Genomic DNA, 23,913 nt, shown 5'->3' with positions numbered 1-23,913 from the left:
TGGCCTTGGAGTTCAGAACAAAGCAGGGCAAAGGCTAATAGAGTTTTGTCAAGAGAACAAGCTGGTCATCACAAACACTCTTTTCCAACAACATAAGAGGCGACTCTACACATGGAAATCACCAGGTGGCAATACCATAATCAGATTGACTATATTCTCTGCAGCCTAAGATGGAGAAGCTCTATACAGTCAGCAGAAACAAGACTTGGAGCTGATTGTGGCTCTGATCATCAGCTTCTCATAGCAAAATTCAAGCTTAAACTGAAGAAAGTAAGAAAAACCACAGGGCTAGTCAGGTATAATCTAAACCAAATCCCTTATGAATACACAGTGGAAGTGAAGAACAGATTTAAGGAACTAGATTTGATGGACAGAGTGCCGGAAGAACTTTGGATAGAGGCTCGTAACATTGTACAGGAGGCAGCAACAAAAACCATCCCAAAGGAAATGCAAGAAAGCAAAGTGGCTGTCCAACGAGGCCTTACAAATAGCAGAGAAGAGAAGGGAAACAAAATGCAAGGGTGATAGGGAAAGTTACAGAAAATTGAATGCAGACTTCCAAAGAATAGCAAGGAGAGACAAGAGGGCCTTCTTAAATGAACAATGCAAAGAAATAGACGAAAATAATAGAAAAGGAAAAACCAGAGATCTGTTCAGGAAAATTGGAGATATTAAAGGAACATTTTGTGCAAAGATGAACATGATAAAGGACAAAAATGGTAGGGACCTCACAGAAGCAGAAGACATCAAGAGGAGGTGCCAAGAATACATAGAGGAACTATACCAGAAAAATATGGATATCCTGGACAACCCAGATAGTGTGGTTGCTGACCTAGAGCCAGATATCCTGGAGAGTGAAGTCACGTAGGCCTTAGAAAGCTTGTCTAACAACAAGGCCAGTGGAGGTGATGGCATCCCAGTGGAACTATTTAAAATCTTAAAAGATGACGCTGTTAAAGTGCTACATTCAATATGCCAGCAAGTTTGGAAAACTCAACAGTAGCCAGAGGACTGGAAAAGATCAGTCTACATCCCAATCCCAAAGAAGGGCAGTGCCAAAGAATGCTCCAACTACCGTACAATTGCACTCATTTCAAAAGCTAGCAAGGTTATGCTCAAAATCCGACAAGGTAGGCTTCAGCAGTATGTGGACCGAGAACCCCCAGAAGTACAAGCTGGATTTCGAAGGGGCAGAGGAACTAGGGACCAAATTGCTAACATGCACTGGATTATGGAGAAAGCCAGAGAGTTCCAGAAAAACATCTACTTCTGCTTCATTGACTATGCAAAAGCCTTTGACTGTGTGGACCACAGCAAACTATTGCAAGTCCTTAAAGAAATGGGAGCGCCTGATCACATTACTGTATCTACCTCCTGAGAAACCTATATGTGGGACAGGAAGCAACAGTTAGAACTGGATATGGAAACACTGATTGGTTCAAAATTGGGAAAGGAATACGACAAGGCTGTATATTGTCCCCCCTGCTTATTTAACTTATATGCAGAATACATCATGTGAAAGGCTGGACTGGAGGAATCCGAAGCCGGAATTAAGATTGCTGGAAGAAATATCAACAACCTCCGATAAGCAGATGATACCACTCTGATGGCAGAAAGTGAGGAGGAATTAAGGAACCTTGTAATGAGGGTGAAAGAGGAGAGTACAAAAAATGGTCTGAAGCTCAACATCAAAAAAACTAAGATCATGGCCACTGGTCCCATCACCTCCTGGGAAATAGAAGGGGAAGATATGGAGGCAGTGACATATTTTATTTTCCTGGACTCCATGATCACTGCAGATGGAGACAGCAGCCACGAAATTAAAAGACGCTTGCTTCTTGGGAGGAAAACGATGACAAACCTCGATAGCATCTTAAAAAGCAGAGACATCACATTGCCAACAAAAGTCTGAATAGTCAAAGTTATAGTTTTCCCTGTAGTGATGTACGGATGGACAGTGTCTGCGAAGCAACCAACATGAACCTGACACAACTCCGGGAGGCAGTAGAAGACAGGAGGGCCTGGCGTGCTCTGGTCCATGGGGTCACGAAGAGTCGGACACGACTAAACGACTAAACACACACACGATGTACGGAAGTGAGAGCTGGACCGTAAAGAAAGCTGACCGCCGAAGAATTAATGCTTTTGAACTGTGGTGTTTGAGGAGATTTTTGAGAATCCCCAGGACTGCAAGGAGAACAAACCTATCAATTCTAAAGGAAATCAAGCCTGAGTGCTCACTGGAATGACAGATCCTGAAGCTGAGGCTCCAATTCTTTGGCCATTTCATAAGAGAAGACTCCCTGGAAAAGACGCTGATGTTGGGAAAGTGTGAAGGCAGGAGGAGAAGGGGACGACAGAGGATGAGATGGTTGGACAGTGTCATTGAAGCAACCTACATTAATTTGACCAAACTCTGGGAGGCAGTGGAAGACAGCAGGGCCTGGCATGCTCTGGTCCATGGGGTCACGAAGAGTCGGACATGACAACTAAACAACAACAAACAAGACTCTTTATTCTTTTCTTCTCAATCAAATTAGCACCTCAGTGCAGCTGCTTTGAAGTAATTAGAACTCTACTGAACATAGATAAAAATAAAAAAAATTCAGCATGGGCTGACCCAGAGCAGAATCTTGAAGTCTCACAAATCAAGAATGACTATTTTTGAGGTGCGAAAAGCAGACCTGGTGCTGCAAAGCAAGATACCTCTTAGTTTCTTCTGCCAGTTCATTTCATTGAAGAGGTCTTCTGATCTCATGAAAAAGTCATTGATCTTACTGCCCTGCTCATCTCGTTCCGTGGTGTAATACACGCGAAGTTTAGATTCCTTGGTCAGGAACTCACATATACTTGGCACAGGGAAGACTATTTGCTCCATAGTACGATCTGATCTAACAATCTGTTTAAGAGAGGACAAAGGATTAGCCTATATAGTTATAATTTAGAGCAAGGCAGACAGTATTTGGCTTGTGGGCAAATGTGCTTCTTTTTTGACATCTCGGCCCCCACCTTCATTCCTTTAAATTTGAAAACACACACACACACACACACACACACACACACACAAAGTCCCCTTCTGTCTTTGCAAAGCAAATTTGCAAACCAACAGCCATTTAAAAATGCAATGAAACATCATGTGTTTGATCCTGTATTAGAGCAGTAGCTCCCAAAATTGAGCATGATGGGCTACCTCCTCTTGCATCAGATCAGAAGTCATGATTTCAGCAGCAATCTAGGAAATGTCTGTGATTTATCATCAAAGAGCATCATTACAACATATCAATATCAGCAACACATGATTCTTAGTAGAATTCATACAGGAATGTAAGTTGAATGTTGGGAAATGTGGGGCAGTGAAGTACAAACTACTTTTCATATTGGGGAGGACTGGACAATTCTGGAACTGATTCTGCAGAATGTGCTTAAAACTGGACATACCACACAAAAGAATAAAATTTGGAAATAATACACCATAACAGTGTTACCAGTGACAAGTTAGCCTTGGTTAACAATAAGGGCATACAAATATTACTTTATCATAACTGATAATGTGACTTGTTTCAGAGCTCAGAAGATTAATTCATTGGTGATAAACATCAGACACTCAAAAAATTAATTTGTTCCTGTTGACATTTAAACATGAAATCATTTAACCCACTGAATTTTAGATGGATTGTTATGAATTACAGCTCTGACTGTGTCTTTAGTACTACTTGTGTTTACCATCGCTCAGAGTGGTATTTGTTTATTCCTTTTTAGTATTTGCATAATTATTGTTTTAGCTTTGATCTTGTCTTTTAACTTGTAAACTGCCTCTTTATATTCATTGTTCTTAGCTTTAAATATTGTCTTTCAATGATGTGAACCACCACTGGATACTCATTGTTTTTAGTTTTAAATATTGTCTTTCAAGGATGTAAGCCATCTTAGGTCTTTCTAAAGAAGAAAAGCAGAGTATAAATATTTTTTAAAATAAATAATTTAGCATTATTTTATTTGTCATTTATTTACAGAGCCCCTATACTGTCTTACTTAATGTGACATCATCTTGAGTCATACTAACTCATTACAGTACCTATCACACTGAGCACCTTGATGGCACAGTCACACAGCTACTGCTGGCCACCAATCTCCCATGGATAATGTAGTTTGATAACTGCTTGGATTTGAAGCAAAATCAGCCTCTTGAGGCAGAGTTTTGTTCGGTTCGGTTTGTTGTTTGGAAGGGGGAAGATTATGATTGGATTATTTCACAGCCCCTTCCCCGAGCAAAATTTTCTTGGTATACTAATGACTATCAGTACTTCTACCCAGTATTATGTTTCTGTGTTTTTCAGGCCATGAAAATTAAATAATATGTCTTTTAACATCTAAGAAAGTTTAAATGTAACTAACAATTTTGTGTAAGAGTCACGAGGAACAGCTGGATGTGATAGGAAATAAGTTTACAATAATATTATCCTGTATCTTTATTTCATGAGAATGCCAAGACCTCAGGAAAAGCTGCACTATATTTGTTTATCTTTTTGCAGGCTGTCACAGCTAATCTCAACTGGATTTTTACTGTTATGTTTACCTCATTTTGTATATTTTAGCCACATAACATTTTTTTTAATTGTTTATATGTTTTTAAACTGCATTTTGTATATTTTCGCCATAAATATGTTTTATGAGCTGGTCACCTGACTGTAATAAATAAATGTATTGCTGTGTTTACCTCGATCTGAGCTGTGTGCTTGGCATAGAATTCCAAAGCTTCATCTCCATCTATCTGACCTCCAGGTTTCAACATATTCTGTAATTCTTTGTTATGACGCGCAAGCTAAAATGAACAGATAGTTATGGTGGAAAGGAAGTTTCCATGTTGCTCTCATGAGTTTGAAATAATTCGTTACATAAGACAACCAGAGAAAAGCAGACTTACATTTCCAATCAAATTATACAGTCGCATAAAAGTTATTAACTAATTCCACAGCCTTTTTTTTTGTAAAACCTATGATGTAGCTGGAAGAACAAGAATTAACACCCCTCCCTTTTTTTTAAAAAAAATGCCACCAATGCTTTTTATTCTGTCTTTGGCAATTATGTAATTGAAAAATAAGGAATTTTCTGGAACTAATCTTACACATATTTTAATTAGATACACATATGCATATGCTTGCCCAGCCTCCTTCCACGAGCCTTTCACTCTCTAGGGTTCTTTTTCCTTTCTTTATACAATAACTGAGCACACTGTCACATGACAAGCCTATATATGTACACTAGTGAGAACAGGTGTCATACTGACAGGTTACATAAATAATTACTATTTCTATTAATACCATAGTAAATGTAGTATATGAAACTCCCTTGTCTTATAAGACACACTCATACCTAGCAAAGGACATATTCATAAACCCTGGCTAATTTGGAAGTGCAACAACCACCACCGGAATGGATCAAAACAGACCCAAGAGATGCAACCTATCAGCACTGCTCTAGCTAGCCAACACTATCACTTGTGGTGGCTGCTTACAGCGTCTTCTTTCTGTAACTTAATGAGCACTGGTATAGCCACAAATCCTTACTTCTGAATCAGAAACAACTGTATTTAATTTTATTTGCTGTGTATTTCAAACTGAACTGAAAGTTCAGAATGCTTATGACAAATAGTTTAGGTGTAGCACCATGGGAAGGAATGTGCTAAAATAAATATATTAGTGCTACATGAGGATTCCCTATGTGGCCATATTGGAACTTAAGTGCTTAAGTTCTGATATGGCCACATAGTGCATACCCCATTGTTGCGGAATAAATGGGCTCTGGGCTTTGGCCTGCAATTATTCTTCTACGAATAAAATCGTACCTGATGTGCTAATATGTAAATATTATGTCCCACATTTCTAGGAGATGCAGCAAGATCTTCAGCATTCTCTCCATCCTCAAACTCAACCTCACCTTGGAGATATGCTTTCTTAATGACTTCCACCTGTAAAGAAAAAGAAACCAATCTCAAAACGGGACAGGAAAAAGCTGAAGCAGAGACGTAGGAAGTCAAAACAAAGGTCAAACAGAAAGAACAATTTTTGTATCCCTCAGACTTTGTGGAAAGAAAAGTTATTTAAAGGAATTTTACTTTGACACTCTCCTCCTCTTTAAAGTAGTAGTCTCTGGCTCAAGTTAATTTGTGTATGTGTGGGCTTTTTTAGCAGTTGGTGTTTGCTGTCAAATCTAGTCTACATGAGAGATCATTTGACTAGGTGGAATCGAAGTCAAAATATAGACTGAAATTTTATCCCTGGTTCACCCTGCTAATGCTGGATAATACACTGCATCATACTCTTGTCTCGGACTATTGCCAGAACTCAAACACAATGTGGTGGATTTATTGACTTTCAGCCTGGACTTCAGAATTCCAGACTTGCATTCTGTCATCTGTTAATGCTGGACAGGAAAGAACTATTGGGAGCTGTTAAATGATTTCAGTTACCTCTAAAGTTTACAGTTAATATTGGTATCATGCTATACAACAGGAATTGGTGATGTTGACAGGGCCAAGAGATGTTTTTGAGAGATGTGCCAGCAAGTCTAGGCTGCACGCCAAAACAGGAGAGACTGAAAGGAGAGAGGTTCATCCAGAGGTTAATTTGCATATGTAGTTTTTAAATTATTTTACAGCATTTGGGGTTTAAATGGATTTAACTAACAAATGTTGTGGTCTTTTAAAACTGAAAAGTCCCTCATACCCTTCAGAAACCAGTATTACCTAGAGAGCAGCAGATGACTTTCTGAGCAAATCTTGGGTGTGGTGCTGGTGCATGAGGGCTGGAAAACCTCAAAAATGCTGGAAAGCTTCAAAACGGGTCCTAGGGGGAAGTATGGAGCCCATAGGCTGCATGCTGCTGAACTCTGCTATGGACTTTTATTTAACCCATTCACTGCCTTCCCTTATTAATTAGCTATGAAGGCAAATAGCCATTCCATCCAAATACATTTAAGAATGAAGAAAGAACAGTCAGAGAATCAAGTAAATTCTTTCCTCCTCTTCCAAACTGATCTTTACAAAAGCAGGCAGTATGGACAGATGGATCACCACAGCTTCACAGGCTTATCTTTAGAAGGAAATGGAAATTACAGGACTTAGCAGTAACAATGTACTTTTGAACAAATTTCTTGCCACTGAAACAAGACAGAGTTTTGTGGCACCTATCAAATTTTGTTTGGCATAAGCTTTCCTGAACCGCGGCCTGTTTCATCAGATGCAGCTTGCAACTACAATAGTTCCTTTTGGGGGTAATGTCTACAAAGCAACAATTTTCAAATGGACAGTAAAAAACCTCCAGGCCCTTCGGTCTCCTGCAATAAGGTGAGAACTTCCTACAGTAGTTAAAAACAAAACAAAACAAAAATATTTGGCCAATGTCGTGTTGCACAGATCCGCATGTGCAATGGGACTGATGTCACTGGATGGCCGCTGATGGTTAAACAATTCTTTTTTTAAATTTTGGAATGCAGAAGGTTTCTGCATAATGACATAAAGTTTATGAACTCTTCAATTAGTGGCCATCAGTGATATCACTTCCATTGTACAGGAAAAAGGAAGGTCCTTCAAAATGCCAGATGCAGGGGAGGGGTATCAGTAGACAGGTATCTAGTGGTCTCATGTGCTCCCAGAGGCATCTGGTGGGGCCACTGTAAGATACAGGAAGCTGGACCAGATGGGCCCTTGGCCTTATCTGGCAGGGCTCCTCTTACGTTCTTACAGGCAAAACTACACAACAGAATATTGACCACTGTTTCTTTCCTGACTTCCAAACTGAAATACAAGAACATGGAAGATAAATGGCTTCTCTGCCAACCTACAAACACTCCAGGAAACCTGATGGAAACGTTAATCATGTCACATCCAAGAGTGCCCTGGAAATATAATATTAAATTACCCTAGTGTTATAGCAATAAGGTGCTAAAATGTTTAATCTCATAAAGCGAGTTTTCCTTTTCCAGACTGGCAAAGCATCTACATGGTCCAAGTGTGTCACAGAACTCCACTGTTTTTATTAGATTTACTCCCTTAAAATGCATTGGCAGTAAAGGAATACTTATTTGAATATTACTGGCAGTAACAGAAGCAAATGTTTGGTGGTTAAAGTAATGTTTAAAAACATTCATTACAAAAACAGTTTAGACTAAACTACCAAATGCTCTTGTAATTTACCCCTGAGCACAGCAGGCCTTAATTAACAAAAGTGTTAAGTTTACAATATCACAAACAGTATGACTTAGTCATGCAAACGGCAACAAGCTAATTCTATGCTGCCAAATCAATTTGTACCCTTTTAAATTTCCAAGCATATTCCTGAAAACTTACCAGTTCTTTGGGCCTCATGTTATAAAGGATCCTTTCTGCATTCTCACTGTCATGTCTACTTTCCATTATTGCCAAAAGTAATTTAGAGGCATTGTTCTAGTGGAAGTAAAGAAAAAAACAACATTATTATTTATTTAACATTTCTAGACATCACTCTGGCAGCACACAGACCTTTACACCATTCAAAACCAACCCCCCCAAAAGGATTTGTTTTTATTTAAAGAAACTGCCTCAGTTTATAGAATGTTGAGGACATCCTGACTTTAAAGGACTGAAGCCCCCATTCAAGTAGTATGGCTGAAAATAAAGACGGCTCTAATCTTTCCCACCAGGAGAAAATTGGCATAGAAATGAAACAATAATAAATAGCAGGGGATAAGTATACCCCTGCTTACGTGTGGCACATGTAAGCCCAGTCTCCACTTCCAAGTCAGAAGGAACTTGTGTGTTCAGTGAGAAGGTCTATAGAGGAGCCTGGAAGCATGTTAGCCGAAGAGGCATATAGCAAGGAAACTGACCCTAAGTCATCATCTTATACCAGACTGTGTTTCTTCTTCCACGAAGTCACATATTTACGCTGAGATTGTTGTGTTTTTTGTTGTTTTGGCTTTCAAGCAGTTTGTATAATTACAGCTTAACAGGTGGATACCGTGCATTTCACTGAATGGCTCTTATGTTTTAAGTATACTTTTGCACTTTATTTTACTTTTCAGTATTGTTGGCACCCTTCAGTGGTAACTGTAATGAAAAGGCAGAGTTTTGATGTGGAAAATCGGTGATTCTCTCTAAAAAAAATTACTGATCACAAAACTGCTTTGTTGTACAACAGGGACGTGTCCTGGGCACTCAGTGAATCTACAACCTCTGGCAAGGTCACCAGTCTCCCCACCTGATCATGCATAGGAGATTTTGCTTTGTTATTGTGATTAGTGCCTATTTTTTTGCAGTTCAACTATCTACTTGCCTTCAGTTCTAATACAAGATCCATCCTCTTCTTTCCCAGGGGATTGATGTCATTGAGAATAAGTGCTGTAATTATATCAATACCATTGGACTCATGAGTAGCAATGCAGTTCTGTGCAGAAATGGGGGAAGGGTATGAAACACATCGTTAAAGGCAATTAAAAGTGAAATACATAATTAAAGGTAACCTTCTAAAATGCAGTTTTTAAAACCAGCAAATTCACAATTTTTCAAAGTGGCAAACACCTTTTTTTCCTAATTAACCAAAGCTTTTATTTCTGTGTCCATGAATATCAGCATGCAAACATACAGACAAGTACATGCACACGTGACACTCCTTAGTTAACTGAAGCCATAAGTACAAAACTGGCATAGTAAACATCTTGGTTTCTGTTTTATTAACTTAGTGATATAATGATTTTCTACTTTCAGACAGGGCTTTTCAGAGGCTCTTCCATACTTCCTCACATCGAATTGAGAAAGTCTCAAATTTTGAATGAACTTACAAAATTTAACCTGCTGGATCTGCACATTTAATGGAATTCTCATGTCCTTTGAGACCATGTTTCAGACTTCTTTCATCTCGATTGCCACTCAAGAAATGTTCACATTAAGGGACAATGAGAAGAGAATTGGACCACGGATACATTTCAGACCACATTTGTATCAGTTTGTGCTTGTGGGAAAATTTATCAAAATATGTTTTTTATATAAATTTTGTCACAACCACAAAATAATGCAAACATGGGCTGAAACAAACTTACATTTAGGGAAGTGAAAAATTAAGCAAATCTGAAAGGTTCACTCAACTCAAGCAGTGGAAAATATATAACAGCAGATGATAATTCTGTGTTAGGGCAGCGCTGGGGTTTGTTGGGAGACTTGTAATTTTTCTTATGCTGAAGCATTTTTTATTAAAACATTTCAAAAACTCATTTGGATTATTACCATTTCTTTTGAAACCTGACATTGTATATTAGCAATTCTAAGACATCTCATGGATTTATAAATGGAAAAGAAGATTATAAATAGAATATTTGATTTCTTGTCATATATTAGAAAAGGGAATTAAACTGAAATAAGATATAATTAATCAGGGTAAAGGCATAACACTGTGGTTCTTAAGGTAAATTGAAGCTAGACATAAGAAAGAGGTAAAACAAACAGTACTTAATTAACATATATTACATATGATATTGATATAGACATGACAGAAAAATGAGATAGAAATGGCTAAACAATTATATAAAGAAAATCTATATAAAATGCTTTAGATAACTTTTATTATGTGTTAGGAACCTATTTAGTTATTATTCGTACAAAATACAAAGTTGGTTGGTTAAATTGCCTCCAAATTATATAGATTTGAAACCAGAATTGCTTTTATTAGGTATTTTATAAGAGGATTTTTAGAACATTGTATACTATGAGAACAATATTATGATAGTGGTTAATATTATACGCTAAAATATACACATGTTTGGTTCAAATGCTTTAAAAATGTATGGATTTTGAAGAGACAGACACCAAGACAAATAATTATAAGCAACCCATGTAATACAATGTTTAACGAGCACCAACTGAATATTGAAAAACTAATGAAATGTTTATATATTTTAAAAAGATATCATAGTAATTAGATATCAAACTAATGAAATGTTTATATATTTTAAAAAGATATCGTAGTAAACATCCATGACAAAAGTTAAAACAATTCTGGATTTGGGAAGATAGACATGGTCATCTCCACAGCTGGACATCACAACTGGAATTCAAAGTATGAAGCAAGTTTTTAAAATGCTCTTAAATCCCTATTGTATAATACTGTGTGTGCATTATGTACAGAGTGGAGATGACTTTGGAAAACAGGACGAGGTGAACTGTAGCTCTAGAGCAGGGGTGTCCAACCTTTCACCTTCCCTGGGCCACATTAGAAGATGAAAATCTGGTTTGGGCCGCACATACATTTGGTTTGGGCCGCATGGGGGGGCAGCCCTAGCCTTCCTCCGCAGCCCCGCTCCAAGCGCACTTACCGGCAGCTGCAATCTCAGACAACAGAGGCTGCCAGCTTCGACTCCGGCAGCTTTATGGGGCCGGGAGGGGATTCACCTATTGACGGGGATGGTGCAATGCAGTCACGCAGCCCCCTGCCCCCTCCCCTCCCACTCCTTTCTTCCTTCCCTCTCTCCCCCTATACTGTTGTGACATGCCCCAGCCACATTCTGTCTGCAAGCGCTGGCAGTGTAACTTGAAACTTTGGAATTTCTTTAAAAATAAAAAATTGCACTGGGCCGCATTATGAGCTGACCTGGGCTGCATACGGCCCTCGGGCCGCAAGTTGGACAAGCCTGCTTTAGAGGTTGACTGCAAGTCCTAACCAACAATTGTGAGGAAGGGTAAGACTTGCGGTGGCTCCTCGCCTGTGGAATAATCTCCCTCCTGAGATTCGCGCGGCCCCTATGCTGGGTACATTTAAAATCCAATTAAAAACATGGCTTTACATTCAGGCCTTCCCTCCTGCCAGTATGTAACTCTTTTTTCTCGTCTATCTATCATTTATTATATTTTTTGAAATGTTTTTATTAATGATGTCAATGGATTTATATTATTATATTCATATTATTTTAATTTTATATGTTGCTGTTAGCCGCCCAGAGTGGTAGAATATACCAGATGGGCGGGGTATAAATCAAATAAATAAATAAATAAATATTGCAGTCTTTCAGCATCTGGAGCGTTGCACTTTTCCCACTCCCTGATGTACAACCTGAGCCATCCCAAACTTCTGAAAGCAGTGCCCTTTATAATTTTGAGATTTGGAAACAAATGTATAAAATGGTGGCATATAATGTCTCCTCTTTCTCACTGAACTCTCTAGTCACACATATTACTTCTTATGCTTCTCTAGACTAAAATCCTCAACATTCAGATATGAAAAAAAAGGAGAGTTCTTGGGGTTTCACACCATAGACATAAACCCGAATTTTCTTTGTGTGTTGTGTTCTCTGACCTGGTTTTCATGGCATGGTCCTTGGCAGTACTCTGTCAAACTTTCCAGTGTCTGGTTGATCAATGCTACATTTTTCTCATTAATGTATAGCCCAAGAAGTCCAAGTCCTCCGGTGGTGCTTCCACATATACAGTCTAGAAATTGCAGGGTTTCACACACTAAGTTGTAATTAGTCTTATTGTTTTGGCAACGTAGGAAGTTCTACAGACGGACATTTTAAAAAAGGAGGAAATAAAGTTCAGTTTTATTTTTGGAACATTAGCTAAATTAGATATTTATTGAAACAGAGTCTAATAACACACTGTCCACTCTGACATGCCGTTTTTAAAAAAATCCCACAGAAGCACCTGCAACAGAAATGACTTTCCCTTGCTTGGAGAGCATGGCAACATACAAATATGCACACAGAGCTTCTCCATGCAAGAAGTCTAGCCCACTTACTGCCTCTCTTCACAGGGAAGGAGCTTTCCAATATTGACTGAAATGGTGAGAAAGCATTTATTCTGCAGGATTTGGTCGTGTGGCTGTCACAAATACTGGTGGTGGTGGGTGGGGCTACGAAGTACATACAGTCCCACAATTTTGTCTATAAAGAGTATATACATGATAGAGCTGGATAGCGCTGTGAGTTAGGAATTTGGCTCCAGAGGCAGAGGTGGGGTGGGAATTCCATTCTCCATTGTGCCTCCTGCAAGAAGAGCCAGCTAATGTAGCTTTGGGAAGCTGCCTAATCCCAGTGAGGCAACTCCCAGGAAGCAGTGAGACAGAAGGGGTGTTCCCTTATGCCTCCCAGATGAAGCACGTTTAGGGACGCAGGCAATGACAGTAGAAAGACCTCTCTTGAGTCTTCTTCTTTCTCCTCACTCAGACCTTCATGTCTCCTGGGGGATGCTAGGTAACTTTTAGGACTGGAAGTCCTACAATTACAAAAATCAAATTCCTAGCAGCAAACTTCCTCAAGCAGTCCCACAGAAAGACAGAAGGGGAGAAGGGATGAATACAGGAATTGGGGACTGCACTGTACAGCAATATTTCAACAGTGGTGGCCTTAGCAAGGTGAGGAAGAAATTTTGGGATCTGTTTCAGCCAGCAAAATGAATTGACACAGACACTGCTATTCACTGAGGAAACCTAACACGTGGCTCCATATCCTCATCTTAAATGTCTAGTTTTCTCCTAAAGGGAGTTGAGCATGCAACTAGCTAACATACCTGCAGATCCCGATTATGGTTTTCACACAGCAGCTGTAAGAAACGCAAAATGGGCTGCATTATGGTGATAACAGGACTCATCTCCAACTCCTCTTTGCTTTTGTCTGCTGCAGACTGGGCTCCATCTGCAGCTGAATAATGGTCATCAGGATCAGCTTCCCTCCTATAAGTGTTGTAGGCCTTTCTCGTAGCAGCAGAAGCTTCGACCAACTGATCTCTCACTTCTTCTGTGATCTGGATCATGGGTTCCCTCAATGCTAAAATACAAAATGGCAAATTCCATAAGCAAACAGCAACCAAGGCCCTTAGCAGATCCCACCACCAAGCATTCTTTTAATAGTAAATCCACCGAGATCAGTATAACAGTCAGCATCGTGTTGCCTGATGTGATCACAGCATAATAAAAGATGCTCGCTAATTCCTTACAGAAACAAGGATGTAAAATACAATGGCCTGAATCTCAGGTTTCACCTTGTTGCTAAAAAGGATTGCTCTGTGAATACAATTTTCCTTCCATTAAGAGAAATTTCTTCCAAGAACAGAAGCTCTATTCAACTGGTTCCAAGTTAGGATGAATGCCGGTATCAATCAGTCTTTCAGACTTCCATATATCAGGTAGGCCCATTAAAATCAATGACATTTTATTAATTAAACTTAGTTCTAGCCTACTGTAGTTTTTTCTGAAAAGCAAATGATATATAAGTATTAGTTGTTGTGGGTTTTTCGGGCTCTTTGGCCGTGTTCTGAAGGTTGTTCTTCCTGACGTTTCGCCAGTCTGTGGCCGGCATCTTCAGAGGACTGTCCATGCTCTGTTGCTGTTTGTTAGATACAATAGTTGAGTATTTACAGTTGTGGGAACAGTTTTTGTCTTTTTTGTCTTTTTGAAGATGCCGGCCACAGAGACTGGCGAAATGTCAGGAAGAACAACCTTCAGAACATGGCCAAAGAACCTGAAAAACCCACAACAACCATCAGAGCTCCACCATGAAAGCCTTCAAGAATACATATATAAGTATTGTTCACCAAGTGATATCAAGAAGACAAAGGCTATCATGTCTTACTTAAGGCATACTCCTTCCTCCCTGAACATCTTTACAAGGTAGTTTTACCACTGTATTCAGGATTAATCTCTACCAATTTTAGTTAAAATACAGATCAGAACAAAAATAGCCAAGCTATGCACCCAAAGAGTTTGATGTTTTACTATTCCATTTCCCCAATCTGTATATGAATTTCTCATTTAATAGTTCATATTACTGAATCACTGATGTAACTTATCACTAGAAAGTAATATATTGTATTCTACTTCATGTGCTTAACAATATGTACTAATACACCTGGCATGCACACTAGCACATAAGACTCTCCAATGGAAAAGTAATAATTATAAGACCATGTCTCAATCTACCTCTATTCAAAACTGAGAAAACAGGATTCTGGCTTTTAGCTAACTCCTTTTAGACCTAATGTTGGTAGAGTGAAGAACATTAAATGTAAATATTCTACCTCATGTCCAACTACTCCAGTTGACTAGCACACTAAGATTATGAATGCAGGTCACAATTTCAGCTTTTGCCATATTCCCAAAATGAGTATTCCCAACCTGAAGAGGGAAATGATGTTCAGCAGAATTCCTAGGCCCCATGCTGTAGACTGGGATCACTGTATCAGTAAAATACTTAATCACAAAATGAAGTCTTTGCTTTCAAGATATTGTACACGACTGAAACACTACTAAAAGAGTTACCTCTTTTCCTGGCTGGTACATCCCGGTCAGAGTCATCATCTTTCTTTTTATTTCCTAGATCACTAGTGTTAACTGTGACAGTAGCCTTAATTTCCTGCTGGGCCACCTTCATACGATCGTAAAAAACTTTGAAGAATTTTTCTGACTTTTTATCTTCTGTTAGCCGGCAAAAAAATGAGTGCTGTAAAACATAAACAGAATCATAGTTTGGTAAACAAATAATTTTAAACATCAAAGATATGGAAGTCAGATTTTATGGTGTTTTTTTTTATATATAAAAAACACCATATGTAACTTGTTTGCAAGCAATACAGTTGTTGGCTAGGCTGCTACAATCATTAGAGCACAGGGATAAACAAAGCTGAGGTACTAAGGCCAACTCACTTCCTCAAGTACAAGCTAGATATAGAGTAGATATAAGAAGGTAGTAGTAGTTGTGGAAATGAGAGTGTAACTAGACGGGCATTTCTCCCACCCTTTGCTCCAGGCTAGTGATGTGCTGATTCACTCCTTTTCCCGGAGACCACAGGACACATGTGCCATCAAGGCACGCACATATCCCTCACCACTTTGCGCATGCGCAGGAGCACCTGCCCACCTGTGGCGGCAGTGGTGGCAGCCTGGGAGTCTTTTTAATTTTATCCGGCTCTTGCCCATCCCCCTAGCCACCGGTGCCGGGAGGTGGGCCGCTGGAACACCCGGGACTTGCCCTGCCTTCCAGCTCTCCCCCAGCCCTGTCGCCGCCACCGGGCTGCAAAGGCAGACCTCCCGCCCCCCGCACACACTCTCCTCCCCACAGCTGCTTTGCGCACGCTGGGGCTTGCATGAAGGGGTGAGGGAGCACTCATGCCGCTGACACGTGCACACGCAAAGCACCTGTGGGGAGGAGAATGCTGTGGGGGGGAGGTCTGTCTTCTTGGCCCGGTCAGGCTCAAGCCATGGACCAGCAATGGGCCGTGGACCGGGGGTTGACGACCTCTGATCTAGTGGCTCGGGAAGATGACATAGGGGAAAGAGGCACTAACAAGTATCTTAGGTCCAAACCATGGAGAGTTTTGTACATGAGTATCAAAATCACGAACCTGATCCAGGATGCAACGAGTAACCATGTATACACAACTACTTGCCCTGCTTCGAATTAGGTGCTGTACTTGCTGGACCTTTAGGGTCAGTTTTGACATTGATATACCTACCTTATACCAACATAGCAGGATGTGAGTTTTTCTTAAGTTATTGCTGCTTTGTTAAAATACACATGCTGCCATATTAATGCTTTCCTGACTGGCCTCCGTTAATTTTAAAAAAATAGATGTATATGTGCAGCATTCCATGGAAACACCTTTGGAACCCAGATATAGATACAAGCTGTATTTGTCCATTTGATGGAGACACACTATACAAACTCAGAGGCGTTTTCATCTGTTCTAGAGTACATCCCCCAGTTTCATACGTTATGAATTTGAATTGCTCAGAAACCACTACTCCTTTGACTTTACTTTGCTGTCAACTTCCTTTTAGGAGGTTAAATGTGAGAAGGTTTGAATAAAGGGTGTGAAATAGAAGACATGCATCCATTTCACATAAGCAATAAAGGACATTCCTGGATAGTTTTAAGCCTCTAACTTCATAAGAACAATTCTACATTTGCATCCTTCTACCCTCATTAATCATCAGTTATATGCAACATGTCTCCTCAACATTTTATTCCTGTGCTCTGCAAACTGGAGACCCTGAACTGCCTTTAGAAGTTGTGCAAGAGAGGTTAGAAAAATTTAATGTTAGTACACTTTTAAAACAGAGTGTTCCAAACGGGGCACAAGGTATGAACTAAATGTGTGCTGCTTTTACAGATATTTTCAATCTATCTTTGTTGCAGTGTTCTGTCCTCACTTGCTTGAAGACATCTATTATAGTGCCAGTCCCCAAGCAGTCAGCTGTGGTATCTCTCAATGATTATAGACCAGTAGCTTTAACATCTGTTATTATGAAATGTTTTGACAGACTGGTGCTGGATTACATTAAGGCTAGTCTTCCACCTTCTTTGGACCCATGGCAATTTGCATACAGGAGAAATAGATCTACTGATGATGCTACGTCCATTGCTCTCCATACTGTATTGAGTCACTTAGAACAACAGGGAACTTGTATGAGGGTGTTGTTTGTGGATTATAGCTCTGCTTTTAATGCCATTCTACCCAATAGGTTTTTTTTTAAAAAATGATCAACCTGGGATTACCTCAGAAGATGTGTGTGTGGGTGAAGGACTTTCTGAGAGAAGTGAGGATGGGATCTCACCATTCTTCCACCTTGGTACTAAGTACAGGAGCTCCCCAGGGCCATGTGCTAAGTCCCTTCCTCTATTCCTTGTACACAAATGATTGCACCCCACTGTATAACACCAATACAATTATTAAATTTAAAGATGATACGACAGTGGTGGGGCTCATAAATAAGAACAATGAGTCTGCTTACAGAAAGGAAGTACAAGGGTTGATACTCTGGTGTAAAGAAAATAATTTTACACTTAACATTAAAAACTAACTCAATTGATTTTAGGAGGAAGAGAAATGTACATTTACCACTTTACATAAATGGCGAGGAGGTGGAGAGAGTTGGTAGTTTCAAATTTCTGGGCACTTACATCTCAGAGGACCTCTCGTGGACTATAAATGCTACATGCTGGTGAAGAAGGCACAGAAGAGGCTGTATTTCCTGAGAATGCTCGGGAAGTTAAATTTATCTCAGAATTTACTTCTGTTCTACTATCGTAGCACCATTGAGAGTGTCCTAACCTATGGCATCCTTGTATGGTTTGGGAGCAGCTCTGTCGCAGACAAAAAAAGCTCTTCAGAGAACCATTAAAATTGCCCAGAATATCATCGGGGTCCAGCTATCAACCCTGGATGACAATTTCACATCCCGCTGTCTGAGGAAGTCACAACATCCTTAGAGACTTTCGCCATCCTGCTCATAACTTCTTTGAACTGTTGCCATCTGGCAGAAGATACAGAACAATTAAGACTTGGACCACACATTTTCTGAATAGTTTTTATCCCAGAGCTATAATTGCACTTAATAATGAACTAGCAGTGAACAGTTGAACAGCGTTACTTAGCCTGTGGTGCAGATGTTTGTGTTCTTAATGGGGGATTTTTAGTGGGTGGGGAGTATTTGGGGATTTTGTATGTGTGTGCATGTGGGTCTGGTCTCTGTGTGAATTTCGTTTTATGTGTATACAGTACTATGCATATATTTACAATGACAATTAATTTATTTGATTTGTTCATATTCTGCCCCATAGCACTTAAAGTACTTTCTGGGTGGTTTACAACATAACTATGGAGGATACACATTGCCCCCCCCAACAGGAAAGCTGGGTATTCAATTTACTAACCTTGGAAGACTGAGTGAACCTTGAGCCAGCTACCTGGGATTGTACCTGGGTTGGGAGCAGAGTTTTGGCTGCAATAGTGCAGTTTAACTACTGCACCACGAAGCTCATGGTTGAAAACAGCTTGGCCATGGCTGATGCACAAAAATGAGAGTGGCTACCATGTACTCAAAAATGACTTCTCTTCTGGAAATCCTTGAAGGTTTTCAAGAAACCCACTCCCCTGCTGGAGATTCCTTCGTTAAGTTTTTTTTAAAAATCATCTTATTTGTGGGCTAACTGAAAACTTTCCATCAGGCTTTACTGTTACAGAAAATGACTGCCTGTAGAAATCTGCACTTGAGGCATTGTGCTAAACTCCACCTTCTTAAAGGACAAAAACAACCACCATGATTCTTTAAGGGACAACAGAAAGTGAAAATCATAGGAAAAAGCACTACGTCATATGGATGGTGGAGAAAGTACTGAAAATGAAAATGCAGAACCTGAAACGTTTATGTCAGCCGTCCCACCTGGAAGCACAGAGACATACACAAACACCTTAAGAATGTTTACATTCAGTGACTCTGGTTGTACTTGTCAGACAACCTGGCTATCAAAGGACTCTGGGAAATGTACCCTCTAAAAGTAACATTTCTAAACTCTGACATTCATCCCAAACTAACTGCAGATTCAAAACAGAACAAATTCTGTTACCTCAACGCAGAATCATGTGTGTGGGTGAGGGCTGCTGTAAGCAAAGCTGTGATCTTGTGACTTTAGACAACTAAAAAGAAGCAAACATAGTTGTAGCCTGGGTCTGCTCGCACACAAATTAAAAAGGATAGGCAATATTCTTTTATTTAAAGCTAGTCGTGGGGTGGTGCTGGGATAATTCTCCTTAAGAGGTGTGATTACACAGAAGAGAATGTCATCTCCCAAGCATAAATAACCGGATGAGGAGCCATTCTATCTAGTTATAGATCATACAGCTAGGGGGCGGCACCTATATAGGGACAGACAGAGGCAGTGATGTTACAGCAAGCCAGTGAAAGAGAACAGTGAGCTCTATTGAGGAGGAGGGGGAACTCCATATTCACTCTCTCCTCCACTTCATCAGTCAACAACAAGGGCTTAAAAGACGGGCGGCGGCGGCATGGGAACAACCTTAAGCAAAGAAGAAATAATTTGCATCTCTATGTATACTAAGAAACGGAATTTATATCCTTCACATCTTTTATCCTGTTCTCAGATGGTGAATGGTGAAAAACACAGCAGCAAAAGACAGATTATTTTACACGATGTAATTGAATAAATATTTGAAACCACAAAACAGCAGCTCTGGAAAGTGATAACATATACACACACACAGCAAGATCATAAACTCATTTCAGTATTTCATCTAAGATTAGATCTGTCACAACAATTTTTTCCTTCAAGAATATTTCCATTTAGAAAACACTGAAAGTTTCACTGCAATTCACATCCCATTGGTAACTTTCTCACCAAAGTTTCTGTTGTACCAGATATTCTCTCTCTCTCTCTTTCTCCCTCTCTCTCTCTCTCACACACACACACACAGACAGAGGGAGAGAGGGAGGGAGAGAGATATATAGAGAGAGATATCATCTGAGACACTTTTGTGCACATCTTACATTTGTGTGAAGATTGTCCTAAAATAGTTAATAGCTAATACAGCTAAGATTCACACTGAAATGCTATCATGTGTAATGCAAGCCTTACTCCGGAGTTACGATTGCCAGCAATAGCTATTTATTTATGTTATTTATATGCCACCTGTGTCCCCACATAGGACCTCAGGTGGCTCACAGATTAAAAATATTACTTCTCAAGCTCCCAGTGTCACCCATCGCGGGGGAAAAAACAACAACTTTAAATGTCGGCTGAAGGGAGCTGCAGCCTCTGAGAGCAGAATCTTGATTGTTTCTCTAATGTAATTGATCCGATGCATATCACTGATATATAACAAGGACACTGAGATAAAATGAAAGCCTCAGCCAAATAACTAGAACAGGTGCCCAGCATTAGGTGAAAAATAATTTTCAACCCTCAAGCCCTGTCAGAAGAAAATTATCTTGTTGTAGTATCTCTTATGAACCGAATATGATCACATTCCCTTATTGATAAGGTTTGCACTCAGACTTCCATTTTTCTTCTTCTTGTAACCAAATACAGTGGGGTCTCTACTTAAGAACTTAATCCGTATTGGAAGGTGGTTCTCAAGTTGAAAAGTTCTTATGTTGAATCTGCATTTCCCATAGGAATGCATTGAAAACCATTTAATCCGTATCTGCTCTTTTCCATCCATAGAAACTACAGTGGAACCTCTACTTAAGAACTTAATCCGTTTTGGAATGGTGTTCTTAAGTTGAAACGTTCTTAAGTTGAAGCAAAATTTCCCATAGGAATGGACTGAAAACCAATTAATCCGTTCTGGCTGTTTTTTTGTTGTTGTTATGTAGAGGTGCGTTCATACATTGAAGCATTAGTTCCCATAGGAACTAATGCAAAGCTGGTTAATACGTACTCTACCACTAGGGGGAGAAATTTTTTTTAACCTAAGATGACCTAAGGTTAAAAAAAGAGCAGGAAAGGTTTTTTCTCCTGTTCTTATCTTGGATTTCTGTTCTCAAGTAGAAGCAAAATTTAGCAAATGGAGCTGTTCTTAAGTTGGATTGTTCTTAAGTAGGGACGTTCTTAAGTAGAGACCCCACTGTACACTGGGATTCATTTGGAAGGTTTTATTTTGTTTTTGTTTTTTGTTTTGTTTTGTTTTTTAGGTCTCTACACAGGCAATGATTAATTACAATTCTTTCACAAAGTCAGTGGTTCCCAACGTTGGGTAGCGCCGCTGTTCTTGGACTGCATCTCCCAGAAACCTCAGCCAGCACAAGGTGGTGGTGAAGGCTTCTGGGAAGGGAAGTCCAGGAACACCTGGCTTACCCAAGGTTGGAAACCACTGCCCTAAGCCATTGAAAAGCTTCACTGAAAAGCTTTCTCTATGAAAGCATCACCATCTTTCCCAGTGCCTCTGTCACAATGCTCATTGGATTGCCCTTCCCTAATGTCCACACACTGAAAGTCCTTTCAAAACTTTTTTTTTTACTGAGGTCATGCAGTAAGGCAACCTACTGCCCTGTGTCACCTGGCAATCACTTATACCAAATATTGATCACATCCCTCTTCCTTTTCCCCTTATTAACACGGTCCTGACACGACTCAACACCATTTAATCACTCCTGTACAACTTCCCCTCACATTTCTTTCCTTTCACCACGTCCCTAGTGCTGCATGCCTCTCTACTTCACTCTGGCAATAGAGGCTAACAGCCTGTTGGAGCAAGATATGTGCTTGAAAGAAAAAGGGAAAAATCTGTATGGTACTTGGGAAAGGGCTTTTTACAGAGCTAAGCACAGACATATGGCACAAGTGCTGTCATTAGTTCAGTTCTCTGTTTCCTGTCATTAGATGACTTTTGATAATTCAGATGTTTTGTCCCACAACTCAACCGTCCGCCATGAAAGAAAAATTATTGCATTGTGCACAGGGCACAAAAGGCACATTTCAGAAACACTACAACAACAGTGAACACAGCACTCAGTCTAACTACACTCACATTCACAAAATTCAGCAACATTCTGCTGTTGTTGTTATGTGCCAAACCATGGTGGCCTTATGCATAAGTAACCTCCAACATGTCCTGTCTTCAACTGCCCTGCCCTGCTCTTGTAAACTAAAGCCTCTGCCTTCCTTTAGGGAGTCAACACATCTATATTTAGTATTCTTTCCCTGCTGCCTTCAACCGTTCCCAGCATTATTGTTTTTTCCAGAGAATATGGAGTTGGTGAGTGTTCCAACACTGGAGGCATTCAAGAAAACTTAGATAATCACCTGGCAGATATGCTTTGATTGTATTTCTGCACTGACCAGTGGGTTGGACTTGACGGCCTTGTAGGCCCCTTCCAACTTCAGTTTTCTATGATTCTTTTTCATGTGGCACCCGAAATAGAATAGCCTCAGTTTCATCATTTTTGCCTCCAGAGATAGTTTAGGCTCAAGGTATCTGCAATTGCTCTTTTCCAGCATCATATTTCAAATAAATCATTTTTTTCCTGTCACCTTTCTTTCCTGTACAGTTTCATACCTAATAGGGAATACAAGAGTATGGATGATCTTTCTCCTAGTTAGTTTCAATCTCTCTCTCTGAAATAATTCTGAAATTATTGTAAGTAGTATAGTACTACAGTACTATAGTACATTATATACTTATATAGTTACACTGCAGAGAACTGCATTATAACAGAATTCTTTCACTTAATTAACCCTCGTTTAGTGATCTACGTACATTAGCATCCTGAACGTGTGTTAAGTAAAGATACAAATCTGCCCCAAAGCTTGAAGGTAACATGGCAAAGATGATAAGGAACAAGTAATGTGATGAATAATTGATTGAGAGGGTGTTATTTTTGTTTGTTTGTTTGTTTGTTTTGTGGCTAATAGTAATGGGTTACCTGGGAAGGGGACTTTAGAAACAGTTAAGTTCTGATGCCTTTTCCAAGATTCAGAATAGTACTGAATATCAGATTAGCTGCCTTGCTGATTTATGAACTGCATTAATTCTAGAACCGGAGAACTTTGGATTAACTGGTGGACACGTACAACAGACGTCTGACATAGAAAGTTTGCTAAAGTGCTAACTGCTTAGGCTGACAAGCTACCCCACCCCCAGACCCACCTCCAGATTCAGATGCAAGAAATTAATAAATGGGGATTTGATGACAATGTATCAGGTTTTGCCTTGAATCGGCTTGAGGATAGTGTATCAGGTTTTGCTCAGGCTTTGAGTGTGCACAGTTGTCATATGTATCCAAAATATATTTATCTCTGTTAGCTGCTAACTAGGTCTGCCCTGCAGTCATAGCTACTTATTTACATTGCTAACCAAGAAAACAGGAAACATGAACATTTGCATCAGGTGGTTGGGCTTATGCTCAGACTCAATAATGAGATGTTCCCTACTACAAGTTATAAGCTCATGTTGCCAGAACACAGCCAAAACTGCAGGGCAGGTTACAGCAGCATACATTCATATGTGTTGCTAAAAACATATCAAGTCTTGATCGCACAAAGTATCTGTTATCAACATTTTAACCACAGACTTTCCAGTTTCAGAGCAGTGGTGTACATAGCAGATTCTGGCCTTTTGTCTCAATGAATAACAAATTCATTCCATTAAGCCACTAT

General features: G+C 39.7%; 1 protein-coding gene across 1 annotated transcript in view; it reads right to left on the bottom strand.

Annotated features, from left to right (window-relative positions):
• ITPR1 (inositol 1,4,5-trisphosphate receptor type 1) overlaps nt 1-23,913 on the bottom strand; it is a 272,527-nt gene that overhangs the window by 50,781 nt on the left and 197,833 nt on the right. Inside the window, exons 44-51 of the mRNA XM_072989461.2 lie at nt 15,279-15,459; nt 13,532-13,788; nt 12,321-12,521; nt 9,312-9,422; nt 8,348-8,443; nt 5,846-5,968; nt 4,718-4,822; nt 2,707-2,899 (exon numbers count right to left, since the gene is read on the bottom strand). Coding sequence (XP_072845562.2) covers nt 2,707-2,899; nt 4,718-4,822; nt 5,846-5,968; nt 8,348-8,443; nt 9,312-9,422; nt 12,321-12,521; nt 13,532-13,788; nt 15,279-15,459 — 1,267 coding nt within the window. The remainder of the gene's footprint in view (nt 1-2,706; nt 2,900-4,717; nt 4,823-5,845; nt 5,969-8,347; nt 8,444-9,311; nt 9,423-12,320; nt 12,522-13,531; nt 13,789-15,278; nt 15,460-23,913) is intronic.

The sequence above is a fragment of the Pogona vitticeps genome, chromosome 2 (genome assembly GCF_051106095.1).
Source record: "Pogona vitticeps strain Pit_001003342236 chromosome 2, PviZW2.1, whole genome shotgun sequence".
NCBI classification, from domain to species: domain Eukaryota; kingdom Metazoa; phylum Chordata; class Lepidosauria; order Squamata; family Agamidae; genus Pogona; species Pogona vitticeps.
This window is presented reverse-complemented; position numbering and strand designations above follow the sequence as displayed.